The sequence below is a fragment of the Carcharhinus amblyrhynchos genome, chromosome 2, assembly GCF_965287045.1.
Source record: "Carcharhinus amblyrhynchos chromosome 2, sCarAmb.v2.hapA, whole genome shotgun sequence".
In the NCBI taxonomy this organism is placed as follows: domain Eukaryota; kingdom Metazoa; phylum Chordata; class Chondrichthyes; order Carcharhiniformes; family Carcharhinidae; genus Carcharhinus; species Carcharhinus amblyrhynchos.
In genome coordinates, this window is record NC_137325.1 from 7,380,646 (window position 1) to 7,397,271 (window position 16,626).

Sequence of the window (16,626 nt, forward strand, 5' to 3'; positions counted from 1 at the left end):
TGATCTTTCTCTACACCCTAGCTATGACTGTAACATCACATTCTGCACTCTCTCCTTTCCTTCTCTATAGACAGTATGTTTTGTCTGTATAGCGTGCCAGAAACAACACTTTTCACCGTATGTTAATACATGTGACAATAAGAGATCAAATCAAAAGGTAAAGGAGGTATATGCTATTCTCTGGAGAATGTTATCAACCAATTGCCCAACCAAATAATTATGTTTGTATAGAGACCTTTCTTTCTCTGAATGCAGGGTGGGGAGGGGGTGGTGATAAGGTGGGGGTGGTGGGAGTGGGGAGTAGAGGGGGTGGTGGGCAGGAGAGTAGGGGGTGGCGGGGAATGGGGGGCAGGGATGTGGCGGGGTGGGGAGCGGGGCGTGGGGAGTGGGGAGGTGAGGAGTAGGGGGAGTGGCAGCAGGGGAGTAGGGGTGGTGGGGAGATGGGGAGTGGCTGGGGAAGAGGGGGTGGCGGGGGTTTGGGGAGTGGGGGATGGGGAGTAGGGGGGTATTGCAGTTACATCTCGGTTCATTATTTTAAAAAAGCCATTGACCTATTCAAAATAGCAGAAATCGGTAAACTAGCTCACAGAGAATATTTACTGGGTGACACGGAAGCACAGTGATTAGCACTGCTACTTCACAGTGCCAGGGACCTGGGTTTGATTCCTGGCTTGGATCACTGTCTATGCGGGAGTTTGCACATTCTCCCCATGTCTGAAAAGGTTTTTCTCTGGGTGCTCTGGTTTCCTCCCGCCGTCCAAAAGATGTGCTGGTTAGATGCATTGGCCGTGCTACATCCTCCCACGGTGTACCCGAACAGGCGCTAGAGTTTGGCGACTCGAGGATTTTCACAGTAACTTCATTGCAGTGTCAATGTAAGCCTACTTACGACACTAATAAATAAACTAAATTATGTCATAGAGAGGATCCTCTTTAACCTAATGGGCAGCAGTTGTTAAAAAAAAATTGTGATCTTTTATATTTCGCAAATCTGCTCCAGAGGATCAGGGCAGGATTTTCCACTGCTACTTTTGACCTGCGGGGCAAAGAAGGGGAAATTGCCCCCTGTGTTTTGGGAAATGGAGAGACAGTCCTTTTTCTGTTGTGAACTATGTATTGTCCATGCTAATCACTCACCGTCGCCTCCTTGGTGTGCATTTCCTCTGAAGCTGAACTTGCCACTTTCTGGATAATTGGAGCAATGTTTGTTGGTCCATAAAGTTGGATTTTTGGTAGGCACTTCTGATAGGCTTCAACAACTCCTTGTATACCTTGTGGAAAAGTACAGGGAGGAGAATGAATGCAAAAACAATTGCTTCAGTATTCTTCAGTACTTACCTGCAACAGTTTCAATCCCTAATCATAAAGTGTTGGATGTGGGAATATGGGTTCACGGAACCCTCATGTCTCAATGTCTTGGGCAGTTTGTGGATGGGCCTTCAGTTCAGGAATGCTTTGGTAAGAAGCTGAAGGAATGGGAACGTCAGTCAGCTGTGTCTCAAGGGTTTGAGTGATGCTGTTCATAGTAATTAAGGAATGAAGTTGGTTGGACCATATAATCATGGTAACGGAATCATTGAGAGAGAACCTATGGCCGGAATTCTCCCATCCCGCCCGCCACTGGAATTTTAGCAGGCCAGTTGCAAAGAATATGAAACACCATTGACAGTTGGGTGGGAATTTCCAGCTTTTAGACCAGCATGGCCGGGGAATCCCGCCCTACATTCTTGGCTCCATGTTTCTAGAGTCTGCATTCTGTGTCTTTTTATGTATTATAATTTCATATTGGTATGGATGAACTGTAGTGGTCAAAGGTAGAATTAGCACTGGTGTTTTGTCAAATCTCACGGAAGTGTGAAGCTTCATACCAGGTTTCCTAAAGAGAAACATGAACTCAGTAGGAGTAAGTTTTTGTAACTTGAATCACACGATATGACATAACTGAGTTGGATTGTGTATCATGAACTTGATAACGTGAAGTCGATGTTTAAAAGTAATGAAGGAAAATAGAGCAGAATAGAACAATTTTTATAGAAAGCATTCTTTCCGGATGTATCACAATTTGGCTCTGTCCAAGACCACAAAAAACTACAAAGGCTTATGAACATAGCCCAGTCCATCACGAAAACCAGCCAGCCAGCAATAATCAGGGTCCCCACACCCCAGACATTCTCTCTTCCATCTTCTTCTTTGGGATAAAGATACAAAAGTCTGAGCTTATGCACCAACCAACTCAAGAATAGCTTCTTCCCTTCTGCGATCAGACTTTTGAATGGACCTACCACATATTAAGCTGATCTTTCTCTAGCTATGACTATAACACAATATTCTGCATTCTCCTTTCCTTCTCCCCTATGTGCTCAATAAATGGTATCTTTTTGTCTGTATAGTGCAAGAAACAATACTTTTCACTGTATACTAATACGTGTAACAATAATAAATCAAATCAAACAGTCCAGCATTGGAACGTGTGGAGATGGAAACGCCAATAACACAAACATGGTCAACGAGTATATCCATGAGCAGATTGCATTTGGCTTTGGAGAGCTCTGAAAAATGCCAAGGATATTTAGAAGTCTGTCAAAGGATTTCTGTGTTGGATCTTACCTGCACATTCTGGATTTTCTTCATTAAAATTGATTGCAAAGTCATGAGAGACCTGGAAATCAAAGAGGAGAGGGTGGGGGGGGAGAGCCCCCCCCAGAATATTAAAGTTGATAGACAAAACTTAAGTTTTGCAAAATTTTTCATATTGGACTTTCACAGGCGCTGTTCAATTCTTGACACAAAGTAGAGACGTTCACAGCAGTGAGGTATTGGAAATCTGATGGAATGATTTCAATAGCCACTGCTCAGGGGTCAAAGGTGCTGGATCAGGGAGGATGAAGATGCGGAGGTGGAGGTTTCTCTCACGTCCCTGATATTTTCTTTCTGCAATGGGATGTGGGTGCCACTGGCTCTGTCAACATTTATTGCCCATCCCTAACCGGACTCGTGAGAGGGTGGTGGTGAACCCCCTTCTTGAACTATTGCAGTCCGTGTGGTGTAGGTACAACCACATACATTCCAGAATTTTACTGGCACCGGAGTTGGTTTCACCAGAATCGGGGTGGGCGAAGCTTGCAGAACGGAATTCTCCATTGGTCTCAGGACGGGATTTCACGAGCCTCGCCCAAGTGGGAGGGTCGTAAAATCCTGGCCATGGTGTTCCCGATTCCCACCATTTCCATTTCCCTGGATCTACAGACGGACAAGCCAACTGCCCTACAGGAGCAGGAGACTGACTGCAGCAGCAGTGCTGTGCGCTGACGGCATCACTGGGATACACCCTAGCAGGCTGGGTGGGGTTGTCCACTTCCAAGAGATACAGCTTTGGTCAACAGGGAGTAAGAGAGGGGAGCGAGATGGGTGGGCATGATTTGGAGGAAACTCTGACTCAGTGCTGAGTACAAATAGACCCCAATTTATCTGTTCCAAGTGCCTTAACCAACATTGCGGAAGTCATGAATTAAAATAGTGTATGTAAACACTCTGAAAGAGCAGATAAAGCCTGTTTAAGCATTACAACATGAACTTTTTAAAAAATCTCTACTTCTTAAAATTACAAAAAGAAGCAGGCCTGCAAGTGAGAATTTTAAAGAAACACCATGACTAATATTATACAGACTAATATTATACAGGCATGTCTCACCCCCAGCCCCCACTGCACTCCCCGGAAGATGTGGTGGACCCTTTAAATTGCCATTTCTTTCAACGTGACCATAATATCCCAATGGGTGGGAGGGGCCGTAAAATCCTGGCCTGTCTGCTGTATTGTTTTGATTGACAGGTCATCTGGTGTAGGTTAGAAAAAAATGACCACCTGTTTCACAGCTCCGACGCAATGCTTTGCTGACATTTCATCAGGGCTGTTCTAATGTCAGTAGGAATGCTTGGCTGAGTTTCAAAAAGCTAGCTACCTCAGCAGAGGTTCTGAGTTCACCCTTTGATTGGCAATTTAAATAGGCTATAAAAGGATTAGCTGTCTTTTGTGTGGGGTCTAAATAGAAGTCTGTTTTTATGTAGAAAAATACTTGTTGAGATTTAAAAGCATTGAATGGATTTCCCGAATGTGTATGAGTGAGAGCTGCATTAGATTGTTGGAAGTTTATTTCTTTCTATCTTGACATGGTTCCTGAAGTCTGCCTGTGGTAGATGCTGAGTGAGTGGTTGTGTAGGTGGCATGGGATGGATGAGGGCCATGTATTGGCATCGCATTGGCATAGGGATATAAAGGGCTGGGGAGGGGGTGGTGGTCAAGGTGGGGGGAGGCTAGTGGACCTAATAGCTATTTAAACATTAACTACTTAAATAGTTACTGGAGCTGGCACAGTGCTACAGTGGTTAGCACTGCTGCCTCACAGCACTAAGGACGAGGGTTCGATTCCTGGCTTGGGTCACTGTGTGTGTGGAGTTTGCACATTCTGCCTGCATCTGCGTGGGCTTTCTCCCGCAGTCCAAAGACGTGCTGGTTAGGCCATGTTAAATTCTTCCTCAGCGTACCTGAACAGGCGCCAGAGTGTGGCAACTAGGGGATTTTCACAGTAACTTCATTGCAGCGTTAATGTAAGCCTACTTGTGACAACAATAAAATAAATTTAAACAATTGAGATGAAGCCCTCGAGAAGCAGCCCAACTCAGTCCACTTCAGCTGTCGTTGCCTACGACTTGCTTCCAGGATTGGCGAGGTCGACGAGATCCAGCACCTACCACCCAAGAGTGAAAATGGGACCTTTACACTTGGGCCACTTTATCAAGTGGGGAAATTTCCTGACTTGAACTACCGGCCTTGGTCGTGAAGATACGGCCCAGAATCTCTAGGCTTTACAGAGTGCTGGAGCTGTGATGGGGGATAACTCATTTCCTACTTCAACCTCCTTAGCAGCCTCCCAATTCACAAACTGAGTTAAAATCAGCACTTCTAAGTTAAATTTAAAATATGCTACTTAACGGTGACGCCAAAAACAGAGAAGCATTGATACAAGAATTTGGCAAGGCGGATTTTCGGAAATAATGTTTAAGAATAGAACGGATGATTGAACATCGAGGGCGTGGAAAGAGAATTTATTCTACCTATAATTACAACTCGACCACAGCCACAGTCAGTTAATCAGCTTATAAATAATCTGAGGTTATAAATAAGCTAAAAACAAGGAAAAAGGGTTTAAAGATTTTAAAAAAAGAGGATGGGATTTGTACAAAAAATAACTCAATATAGTTATCTGCTTTAAAAGAAAGGAAGTGTTGACAGTGAGTCAATATCTACAGACAGCAAGAAGAACCAAAGTAGTTTTTTTTTACATAAAGCAGACAGCACAGCAACAGATTATTCAGCCAAATGAGTTCACGCTGTTTGGAGCTGCGTTTGCAGAATGAAAGAAATGGGAGCAAGAGTAGGCCACTTAGCCCTTCCAGCGTGCTGTGCTATTCAGTAAGATCACGGCTGGTCTGATGGCAGCCTCCACTCCACTTTCCTGTCCCCCATAATACTTAACTCTCTTGGGGATAGGAGATCTCTCGAGATCAGCTGTGAATATATTCAGGGACCCAGTCTCCACTGCCTGCCAAAGATTCTCCGAAAGAAAATTCTTCCTCATCTCTGTCCCATGTTGTTTGGGTGGCACCGTGGCAGAGTGGTTAGCACTGCTGCCTTACAGCTCCAGAGACCTGGGTTCGATTCCCAACTTGGGTTACCGTCTGTGCAGAGTCTGCACTTTCTCCCTGTGTCTGCGTGGGTTTCCTCCAGGTGCTCCGGTTTCCTCCCACACTCCAAAGATGTGCTGGTTAGGTTGACTGGCCATGCTAAATTGCCTATAGTACCCCAGGATATATCGGTTACAAGGATTAGCAGGGTAAGTGTGTGGGGGTGTGGGATAGGGCCTGGGGTGGGATTGTTGTTGGTGCAGACTCGATGGACTGAATGGCCTCCTTCTGCACAGGAGGGTTTCTATGATTCTGTCTTAAATAGGAGACCCCTTACTAGTAGCTCCTAGTTCTATATTCCTTCACAAGAGGAAACATTCTCTCAGCATCAACCCTGTCAAGACCCCTCTTATATATTTCAATAAGATTATCTCTCATTGGTTTAAATTTCAATGTGTTTTGGCCCAACCTGCCCAGCTTTCCTCGTAAGACAATGCCTTCATCCTGGTGAACCTACTCTGGGCTGCTTCCCAATGTAAGTGTACAGCTCCTTAAATAAGGAGACCACAACTGGACAAGTTCTCCAGGTATGGAGTGATGACTTCAATCAGGCCATTGAGGTTGATGTATTGGAGTATGAACTTCCTGATTAAGGATCCGACTGATGGGCCAATCAGGGAATTTTTGCCTTGTATTTAACCGGACGTGTCAGTTCCTCTGACACCCCCCCCTCCCTGGAAGTAGATGGATAGCACTCTGTGTCCTGCTGTTAAAATTGTAAATAAAGGGATTTTGGTGAAAGGAGTTCTGCCTCCAAAGACTTATAACAGAAGGTCCTCACCAATGCCTTGTCCAGTTGTAGCAAGGCAGAAAATGCTGGAAAAGCTCAGTAGGTCTGGCAACATGGACTGAGGGAGAAACAGAGTTAATGTTTTGAATCTAAAATCATTCTGCATTCCACTTCTGACATTCGCCTTGGAAAAAGTACCTAGACCTCCCTCCTCTTGTACTCTCTCCCTCCTCCTTACAGTAAAGGTCAGCATCCCATTAGGGAGAAGAACAGCAGCCAAGAAACCACAAATGGGCTGGAATGTGCGATGAAGAGATGAAAGATTGCGGATAGTCATAGTCTCCCCTGCAGCTCTGCAGTGTCATCAGCAAATGCAATATTAATCCGTGCCGGCACATCTCCCAGGCAATGCTTTTGGCATTTGAGGAGTAGGACTGACCCAAATAGTGAATCCAGGGGGCTGTCGATTGCTGTCACAGGTACATTTAGAAAGAGCCTTTCTAAAGTCAACAAAAAGTAGACTAGGTTGTTATCTGGCTTCAAGATTTAACCAGATTTAATTTAATATTAGATTTATCTAATATTAAATTAACACAGTGTGAAGGAAGAGGAAGAATTCTTTCTCCTTTGCCCTCTTATCCCGAAGAAAGATTTTGTTGGCCTCAACTTCCACGGGGAGTTTCTCTCGGGCAAGATTTGGGGAAGAAAATCAGAAGCCAAATGCAATGCCACACAGAAATCTAACTCCTTCCTTAACTGTGAATCTTACTCCATGTCAATGGAATCCTTACAGTGCGGAACGAGGCCATTCAGCCCATCTGGTCTGCACTGACTCTCTGACAGAGCATCACATCCTGGTCCATTCCCCACCTATCCCCGTAACCCCACACATTTACCATGGCTAATGTCCCTAACCTACCTAAGGGGCAATTTAGCAAGGCCAAACCACCTAACCTACACATCTTTGGACTGAGGAGAAACCGGAGAACCCAGAGGAAACACACGCAGACAGGGGAGAATATGCAAACTCCACGAAACAGCTACCCTGGGCCAGAATTGACCCTGGGTCCCTGGCGCTGTGAGGTGGCAGTACAAACCACTGTGCCACCTGCTACCCTACAAAGCAGTCTTTACAAGCTAAAATTCCCTTAAATCCCGCAGGGAAATGGCACAGTCCCTTAGCAGGAATGCACACATTGTCACCTTGGAGAAATGAATTGTGCTTAGAACAGCCCATCTCACTGCTGTGAGGTCGACAGATTCAGGCAGGGAAGGGCAGCAGAGGGAGCGGTTCCTTTCTACATTCTGAGGAGGTATATAGAAGGCAGTTCACACAGGCAGATGGCTCTGAGTATTGCCTGGGGAGGGGTGAGGGGGGGCCATGAATCTTTGCCGCTAAGTGCTCTGCAGCACTGGGAACATCCGTAATTGGCTCCACGGCATCCTGGATTGCGGAAGTTTATTTATAATGCTCCTCACTCCAGTGGGAATCTCAACCATACGGACACAAATTTCAAATTTCCTGCATGAATTTCAAACAAGGGAGCCAATTCCTCAAATCAAGAGGCTCACACACGGAACAGGGAGTTTATTTTTGTAGTAATTGCACATTCTGTTTCTTCAGTCGACTAAAAGCCAACCCCTCGACCTCAATCCAATTTAGTTTCAGATAATAACTTGCTAGCACCTGCAGCGTTGCAGGAAGGTCTGTCATATTTTAGTAAGCGAGTGAGCCCTCTCTCACATAAATGCCCACATGAAGGATGTTTTTTTTAAAATCCCAACGGCCGACTTGCAAATGGGCTTCCAACAATTTGCGTTCATCGAGCTACTTCAGCAAGACGTCCCAAGCTACTTCACAGGACTCCTGCCAAGTCACGGAAGGAGATATGAATTTGACGATTTTCTTTCTTTTTTTTTACTCATTCATGGGACATGGGCGTCACTGGCTGGCCAGCATTTATTGCCCATCCCTAATTGCTTTTGAGAAGGTGGTGGTGATCTGCCTTCTTGAATCGCTGCAGTCCACATGGGCTGAGAGCATCCCTAGCAAAGTCAGCAGTCATTACTCATCCCTAATTACCCATGAGAAGGTGGGTTTTAGCCCATTGTAGAGATTGTTCTGCAGGGCAGCATGGTGGCACAGCGGTTAGCATTGCTGCCTCACAGCGCCAGGGACCTGGGTTCGATTCTGACCTTGGGTCACTGTCTGTGTGGAGTTTGCACATTCTCCCCATATCTGCATGGGTTTCCTCCGGGTGCTCCGGTTTCCTCCCACACTCCAAAGATGCATGGGTTAGGTTGATTGGCCACACTAAATTGCCTCAAGGTATGTAGGTTAGGGGGATTAGCCATGGTAAATGTATGGGGTTATGGGGATAGGGTGGGGAATGGACGTGGATAAGGTGCTCTGTCAGAGAGTCAGTGCAGACTACATAGGCTGAGTGGCCTCCTTTGGCACTGTAAGGATTCCATGACATGGAGTAGGATTCATAGGAAAGGAAGGAGTTAGAACTCAGTCTGGCATTGCACCTGGCTTCTGATTTTATTCCCCTTAAACATTGCCTGTAGCCCAGCTGATAAATCACCATAATCTTTACTTACAAAAGCTGCAAAGACATATAGTACAGAGCATTATCCCTGAAGCAGCAGCAGCAGCCATTCTCTAGACAAGACTAAATTAGTTTTGAAAGTTTCTTTTATTTATTATGTCACAAGTAGGCTGACATTAACACTGCAATGAAGTTACTGTGAAAATCACCTAGTCACCACATTCCGGCGCCTGTTCGGGTACACTGGGGGAGAATTTAGCACGGCCAATGCACCCGACCCAGCACATCTTACAGACTATGGGGGGAACCGGAGCACCCAGAGGAAACCCTCGCTGATATGGGGAGAATGTGCAGACTCCACACAGACAGTGATCCAAGCTGGGAATCGAACCCAGGTTCCTGGCGTTTTGAGGCAGCAGTGCTAACCTTTCTGTGAGCCCAATAAACTGTCAGTGCTGGTGATTATCGGTAGAAAATAATGGCTGTTTGTACCTGATTAGAGGCAGTAATCTAATTTAAGGTTTTTAGCAGCAATCTGAGCACAGAGATTACACCCAGCCAAAATCAATCTGAGATATCGGTTACATTTCTGGGAATGGGCTTTTTAGCCTCTGGTGAAGGTTCGTTCTTCCGCCAGCTCTCAGTGCAGCCAAACACCTCTGACACTCCCGAAACAATACCCCCAATTAGGCCGCAAATGCCTCAGGCCCCTCCACCCATTCGCCCTCCATCACACAGGGGACAGACATGGGGAGATTGTGCATATTCCAGAATCAAACCTGGGTCCCTGATGCTGTGAGGCAGCTCTGCTAACCCCCGTGCCATCCTCTTTGATTCTAATGGCATAGGGATGCAAGTTTCCGGATCAACATTCCGAGGAATATCTTTGCCCGAAGGAGAAAGGAAGTGGTGCGAAATGCGTGGAGGCAAGGAGTGAAGCAGGAAGTGAGATGCAGCAAAGTGTGGATGGATCGACTGGGGCCGCAATGGATAATGAGATTCATTGGATGGACAGCAATAGGGAGCTTGGGTAGTGGAGCAGATAATGAAAGTGGCGAGTAAGGTTTCAACTCCACATGCTGTGTATTCATGACCCAGAGACTCGGTCACCTAGCACCAGCTGGGATTCCAAATGCGGATTTCCGAAAGGCAAGTTGGCTGCAGCAGCACACAGTCCCTGCGCAATGCTGCTGGATTCTCCCACCGAATACAGAGGTAGTTGGCAGCGTTAGGGTGAAAGCAGCAGTATGGGGCCCATTAGGCCAGCTGCTAACATCGTGTATATGAGGTCAGTACACCAAGCGTGCGTGCTTCCCACCATAATCCGAATGAGATCAAGCAATCAGGACCACTCTGTACCCAAATAAACAGGGTAACCAAATCTCTCTCTCTAATATCATAGGAGGCACGGTGGCACAGTGGTTAGCACCACTGCCTCACAGCGTCAGGGACCCGGGTTCAATTCCCGGCTCGAGACACTGTCTGTGCGGAGTTTGCATGTTCTTCCTGTGTCTGTGTGGGTTTCCCCCGGATGATCTGGTTTCCTCCCACAGTCTGAAAGACATGTTGGTTAGGTGGATTAGCCATGCTAAATTCTCCCTCGGTGTACCCAAACAGGCGCTGGAGTGTGGCAACTAGAGGATTTTCGCAGTAACTTCATTGCTGTGTTAATGTAAGCCTACGTGTGACACTAATAAATAAACTTTAATGGTTAGGCTAACTTTGAAATCTAACAGCTCCAAACAAACTCTTCACTATGTATCTTTCGCCTTGCTCTTCCCAACATGTACTCTTAATACTGTAATACTTAGTCAATTAAAATGGAAACCCTCATTATTCTTTGCTACAGTCTAAAGGTTGGAGGTCCTGTGTCCTGTTGTGTCTGCAATCTCAAGGGAGACCTGGGAGTGTGGATGTAGTGGAATCAGAGAGTACAGTCAATACACTACAGGAGAATTTAGATTGGTTACATAATTGTCAGACATTAGACAATTAGTTAGAAAACTAGAAACTTCAGGCAGTAAATTGGGAAAACTCACAACTGGAAGAATCGCTGCGCTTTGAAGAGTGAGATACATGAAATAATTTAAGAGTGGATAATGGAAGCGTTTGGCACACTCGTGTACAGAGATTAAAATAATAGACAATGTCAAATTCTTAGAATCATAGAATCCCTACAGTGCAGAAGGAGGACATTTGGCCCATCGAGTCTGCACTGACCACAATCCCACCCACGCCCTATCCCCATAGCCTTGTGTATTTACCCTGCTAATCCCCCAACACTAAGGGTCAATTTTGCATAGTCAACCTAACCTGACATCTTTGGACTGTGGAAGAAAACTGGAGCACCGGAGGAAACAGGAAGAATGTGCAGACTCCACACAATGACCCGAGGCTGGAATTGAACCCGGGTCCCTGGTTATGTGAGGCAGCAGTGCTAACCACTGTGCTGTCCCTTTTGACCACCACTGTTTTGCTCCCCGTCTGATTTAGGTTGCCATTTGAGTTGGTGGAAGCCAGTCAGGAATCAGGGCTGATCCATGTACAGAGAGAGTGAAAATTCATTCCATTCTGTTCTGAATGTCTGATAAATAATGTTGATGCTATGATCATTTTATTGTTAATGATAACTAGGTGAAGAGTATTGGTTGATATGAAGCGCACATGAAAAGGGACTGCTGGGTAATTAGGTTGGCCATAATGCAAGACAGACAAAATGATGCATCCTGTAAATAAACCAAGAAAAGGATTCATATCTAGTTTCAAACTTCACATCTGGTTTGGGATCCAATTACCAAACAAGTATCATCTTTATCTCTAACATGCTTTTGAGAAGACATAAGAGAGCCTTGTTGCTAAATTCATGGGTCCGAATACATCCCTGCCATCTCCAGTAGCCCCAGTGCGAGGTTAAGTTTGGATGAGTGTTGATTGACATAAAGTGGCCATCACTGAGGTGGAAGTCCCACTTGAGAGAACTGTCGGCCTATCAGATTGGCCACAGCTCTCCAGTCCCTCCGAGCACAGCGCTGCAGTGGCCGGAAGAGGCACTGCAGGGAGCTGCCTGGAACTAAGTTCCAGGACCTGGAGGGCAGATAAGTACAGTGCTCCCAGGGTGGGGAAGGTAGTGAATTTTTGCGGGGTGGTCAGGGGTCTTAATGGATGAGGCGGAGGAGGCATGGAGGTTCGGAGGTCACTGGGCCCTAAGGGGAGGGCATCCCTTGTCAACAGGGGCCTGCTGATGGAGGTGCATGTGCCTCCCCCCCAACACACACTCCACCGGACTACTACCAAGCCACTGGGGCTACTGGAGTGGGCAGGTGTGTGTTCAGACCCATGAGTTTAGCAACAGGGCTCTCTTCTGTCTTTCTTCTCAAAAGGAGAAGGAGCAGCGCTCCAAAAGCTCGTGATTCCAAATAAACCTGTTGGACTTTAACCTGGTGATGTGAGACTTCTTACTGTGCTTATCCCAGTCCAACGCCGGCATCTCCACATCATCTCAAAAGCACATTAGAGATAAAGATGATGTTTACTCAGTAATTGGATCCCAAACCAGATGTGAAGGTTGAAACTAGATATGAATCCTTTTCTTGGTAAGTTGGCCCCAATTTCAAACTTTCTCTTTTCCTGGCCTCTTTATCTGCTAAAAATTGAGGGTGGGCAAGAAAAATATCAAGTGGCCATTTGGTGGCCACTTAAAGGCCTTAAATGGGTTTCCCTTCCCAGGCCCTGCCCACCTCAGCCTGAGATCACAGCCAGGTCAGGGTGGCTGGGAACCCAGGGGAAATCCCATTCATGTCATTTCACACTCCGGTCCACCACACCCCTCGCCCCCACCTCAGGACCCCACCAGAGCTGGCAGGGGGGGAGGATGAGTGCAAAAGTCTGGCCATGAATACAATGGACGCAATTTTAACTCGTTCAGAGCTCACCTCCAGAGAGGTACATCTTGTATTGGTATTTGTGTGGTATGCTTGGAGGACAGTGTACCCGATTTGACCCCTGTGCTTAGGGAAGGACATACCTGCGTTAGAAACAGTTCAGTGAGAGTTCACTGGGCTGATTCCTGGGGTTAGGGGGTTGTCTGGTGAGGAAGTGTTGGGGTAGCTTGGGCCCACACCCATTGAAGTTTAGAAGACTGGCAGGCGATCTTATTGAAACATATAGGCTGACCATGTTCGCCCAAGGCCGGAAAATCCCACCTGAGATCAACGGATCTTTGCATGGTCCGTGTCCCGCCCGCTACGATTCCCGTGGCGGGCAGGATGGGAAAATTCCACCCTCAATATTCTGACAGGGCTTGATAGGATGGTGCTGAGAGGATGCTTTATCTCATGGAGCAGTTTCGAACCAGAGTCTGAAAACAAAGGGTCTTGCACTTGAGGTGAAGATGAGGAGGATTTCCTTCTCTCAGGAGGGTGCCTTTGGAACCCTCTTCAGAGGATACAGGGCAGAACATGGAACATATTCAAGGTTGAGTTAGACAGATTTCTGATCAACAAGAGAATCAAGGGTTATGGTGGGGGAAGGGGACAAGAGTCAGGAAACTTGAATCCACAACAAGGTCAGCCATGATCTTACTGAACGACAGGGCAAGCTCGAGGGGCCGAATGGCCTACTCCTGCACCTATTTCATACGTTCTGCAGTACATGAATTGCAGAAATTGAGCAATTTTGCAGGAATCACTGGTAGATCCTGTAAACATCAAACAAACAGCTTTAAAAAAAATCATTAACTAGACGGGTTTCCTGCAACGGAACAGGGTAGATATCCAATGTAAAAACGTTAAGAGGAGAGAGATCTGTTTCACATTATCCTGTCACAGTCATCACTTGCGCAGTTTACAGACAGTGATAGTAGGATGGTTTATAAACTGGGAACAAACGCAGCATCGATTCCCGACAATGCTCACTTTAAAATCAGGTGGAATCCTGGCTCCAAATCCAAAAGCCGGGAACATTTTGTCACTGAAAGGAAATAAGAACAATATTAATCAATGAAATAAAAGTCCAGACTGTCCATGAGGACTTTTAAAAATTAAACACACACGTGAAATTATTTATTTTGTGGGGAGGAGAAATGAACACAAAATTACTTTGCGTGAAACAGCACATTTATCCTTCACGTCACTAATTCTTTTTAAAACAGCATTAGTGTCCCAGGGTATAACGGTTACTAAAAACAGTTGCTAATCAGTCATGTGTACCACTCTACATTTCAGCGTCACAAAAGTGCTCCAGACTGAACGACAGAATCCCTACAGTGCAGAAGGAGGCCATTCAGCCCATCAAGCCTGTACCATCTCTCCGAAATAGCATCTGACCCCTTTGTCAGGCAAACATTGACTTTGTATTACACAGTGTAACAGTGTTGTTTCCCCGACTTTGCTATTCTTGTGATTGTCCTGATGAGTGCAAGATGAAAAGCTTCGACAAGATGTCTTTTTTTCAGCAAAATTTCTAAACTTCCTTCATCCCTCTCCTCCGTACACCCACCAAATTTTGTATCAGAAGACACACTATCCTCAGGAATAGTGGTTAGCACAGCAGCACAGTGGTTAGCACTGCTGTCTCACAGTGCCAGGGACCCGGGTTCAATTCCAGCCTTGGATGATTATCTGTAGAGAGTTTGCACATTCTCCCCATGTCTGTGTGGGTTTTCTCCAGGTGCTCTGGTTTCTTCCCACACGCCAAAGATGTGTAGGTTAGGTGGATTGGCCATGGTAAGTTGCCCTTAAGTGTCCTGGGATGTGTAAGTTCGATGGATTAGCCGTGATAAATGTGTATGGTTACGGGGAAAGGATGGAGAAAGGTCTGGAGAGTCAGTGCAGACTTGATGGGTGGAATGGCCTCTTCTGTACTGTAGGGATTTTACGATTATCTGAATAAGTAAGGAAGCAGCGAATATTTTAAAATTGTATTAAACATAAAGATGTGCTGGTTAACCAATCTAAAAGCCAGGACTCGAACAGGCACCAGAATATGGTGACTAGGGGATTTTCACAGTAACTTCATTGCAGTGTTAATCATAGAATCTTTACCGTGCAGAAGGAGACCATTCAGCCCATCGAATCTGCACCAACAACAATCCCACCCCAAGCCCTATTCCCCCACAACCCCACACATTTACCCTGCTAATCCCTCTAACCTACACATCCCGGGACACTAAGGTGCAATTTAGCATGGCTAAACAACCTAACCCGCACATCTTTGGACCATGGGGGGAAATCGGAGCACCCGGAGGAAACCCACGCCGACATGGGGAGAACATGCACACAGACAGTAACTCAAGCCAGGAGTTGAACCGGTCGCTGGAGCTGTGAAGCAGCAGTGCTAACCACTGTGCCACCCTCTGTTAATACAATAATGTAATAATGTCACAATAATGTAAGCCTACTTGTGACACTAAATAAAAAATCAGGCTTGAATTCCACACGGAGTTACCCTTTTTGAAGATTTACGGTGAAGGATTTGGTAGCAAAGAGGTGAATACCTCAGTTATGTGCTGACAGTGTGCTTCTCTTTGTAGGTAAGATTTATGCCCCTATGTCTGTTCACAGTTGCAGGTGACTGAACAAAATTGTCGTTTGTTAATAGGCAGTCTGGAATAAATCTTGTGAAAGCTCAGCATCTCATCATTGGACCACAACACCACACTGGGATAAAGATCCACCAAAGGTAGGGGAGTCTAAAACTAGAGGGCATAGATTTATGGCAAGAGAGGAGAGATACAAGAGAGTCCAGAGGGAGCAATTTTTTCACAAGAAGGTTGGAACAAGCTGCCAGAGGTAGTAGTAGAGTCAGGTACAATTTTGTCTTCTAAAAAGCATTTAGAGAGTTACAAGGATATAGAGGGGTATGGGCCAAATGCGGGCAATTGGGACTAGCTTGGTGGTAAAAGCTGGGTGGCATAGACAGAAGGGCCAGTTTCCATGCTGTAAACCTCTATGACTCTAAATGCTTTCTCACTGAAAGAGCATCTCTTCAAACTGTAACTGCGACATTTCTGGCGGAGATGAGGAAACCTTACATTTTAAGCCAAGTGTCAGTTTATTGCCACTTAGGCCTGGCTAGTCAGTGAATACAAGGCTCTGACATCCGTCCACCTGTTATTAGAGTAGCTGTCTCCGGCTGTTTTTCCAGGAGCGGTGACCGGCTGTGCAAAGGTTGACCTTACCTGTCATAGTCCTGGCAGATCTCGCCCACAGCTACCAGTGCTTTCAGGTACTCATTAGGCTGGTACGGGTGGATGTAGTGGAGGGAGCAGCTGTTTCTCGGATCCCCGTTGGAGGCTGTGAAATCTATGGCGACCTGGAGAACAAATGCAGGCAGACACACACGGCCGTAACTAGCCTTTTAGATGCTACACTGATAAACCCAAATGAGGAGTTGAGGAGAGACCTTTCAATCCGGAGTGGTGATGAAAATGAGGGGCTTGCGACCACAGGGAATGGTTATAGATACACAGGAGGGGAAACTGGAAAAGGAATGAGGAATAAAATGGTCAGGCTGGAGGAACAGCACCAACACCAGCTTAGACCAATTGGGTCAATTGCCTGTTCTGTTGTCCTTGTTGATGTGAGGAGTCATACACATTGCCCC

General features: G+C 46.0%; 1 protein-coding gene across 1 annotated transcript in view; it reads right to left on the minus strand.

Annotated features, from left to right (window-relative positions):
- The window catches only part of cpne4b (copine IVb), a 308,216-nt gene that overhangs the window by 18,675 nt on the left and 272,915 nt on the right, over positions 1-16,626 (minus strand). Inside the window, exons 11-14 of the mRNA XM_080215148.1 lie at positions 16,202-16,335; positions 13,938-13,992; positions 2,608-2,659; positions 1,138-1,271 (exon numbers count right to left, since the gene is read on the minus strand). Of these exons, the coding sequence (XP_080071274.1) occupies positions 1,138-1,271; positions 2,608-2,659; positions 13,938-13,992; positions 16,202-16,335 (375 nt within the window). The remainder of the gene's footprint in view (positions 1-1,137; positions 1,272-2,607; positions 2,660-13,937; positions 13,993-16,201; positions 16,336-16,626) is intronic.